This window comes from Trypanosoma theileri (assembly GCF_002087225.1).
Source record: "Trypanosoma theileri isolate Edinburgh chromosome Unknown TM35_Tth_198_V1, whole genome shotgun sequence".
Lineage (NCBI taxonomy): Eukaryota > Euglenozoa > Kinetoplastea > Trypanosomatida > Trypanosomatidae > Trypanosoma > Trypanosoma theileri.
The window spans coordinates 2,063-3,091 of record NW_021640040.1 but is presented as its reverse complement, the minus strand read 5'-3'; the positions used below and the strand labels follow the sequence as shown (position 1 = coordinate 3,091).

The window sequence follows — 1,029 nt, the reverse complement described above, 5'->3', positions numbered from 1 at the left end:
TTTTTTTTTTTTTTTTTTCTTTTCCTGTGATGGTTTTTTATTTATTTATTTTGGTTGCAGAGTATTTAGAAAGAAGAAATCTTATTTTTCTTATTCTATTTCCTCTATTATGATGTCTTCTACAAGACAGCAACCACCAGAACGGGGTGATTCCCCTTTAATTTGTCTCGGCTCTGCAGATGCCCCTCTCCCTCCATTGCCACATACACCCACAAGTTCTGTTGTTTGGGATAAAATATTATCGGATATGAATGTAGAGTCAAGAGAGTTGCGCCGTGCGATAGAAAAGAGGGCTCAAAGAATTGCCGTTATGGAGGAGGAACTACACAAATTAGTAGACCATAACGCTGGAGTAATGCTTGCAATAGAGCGAGTGGATCGACAGATTAAAGAAGTCTTAGAACGTGAAGATCGTCTGCATCATTTGGCAGCAACCGCTAAAAAAAGAAAGGCAAAACTACAATTAGACTTGGAAGAAGCTGAGAAGAAGTTGTTGTCACTTGCTGAATATGACTCTCCGGCAAAAAGTGCATCGATATTATTAGTTTCCCCCTCTTTGCGAGCTATTGCGGATAAAAAACATCAACTAGAGACAGATCGTATTAACAAGGAGAAACACGAAGTGGCTGAATTGCAACGGAAATTATACGATGCTAAATCAAGATACCGAAAACTATGTGCAGAAAATAAGAAACTTTTAAATGCTTTGTCCTCTATGAAGGCGGAAGAAAGAGAAATTATTTCAAGACGAAATGAAAATAGTGTCCACAACAACAGTAGTAACAGTGAAAGTCGCATTGAATTTAGGGCTGCACTCCAGGATCTTATGGAAAGCCTTGAGGAGGTCATACATGCTGGTAAAAGGAGATTCTAGTGTTTTTGTCATCAGTTACTATTTTTTTTTATTTTATTTTATTTTTGTAAAAAAAAACTTTTTTTTTCCCCCCGTTTTTGCTCTGATTTTACTTTGCGTTGAGAGTTTCTCTGCCAATGGAGACGAGAAGATAACAAGAAAAAAAAAAAAAAAAA

General features: G+C 36.6%; 1 protein-coding gene across 1 annotated transcript; it reads left to right on the top strand.

The window, feature by feature from the left end:
* Positions 1-109: 109 nt before the first annotated feature.
* TM35_001981020 (uncharacterized protein) lies at positions 110-874 on the top strand (the record flags this gene model as incomplete). Its single annotated transcript, XM_029032005.1, has 1 exon — positions 110-874. The coding sequence occupies one exon, from the start codon at positions 110-112 to the stop codon at positions 872-874; it is 765 nt and encodes a 254-aa protein (XP_028876702.1).
* Between the last annotated feature and the right edge of the window lie 155 nt (positions 875-1,029).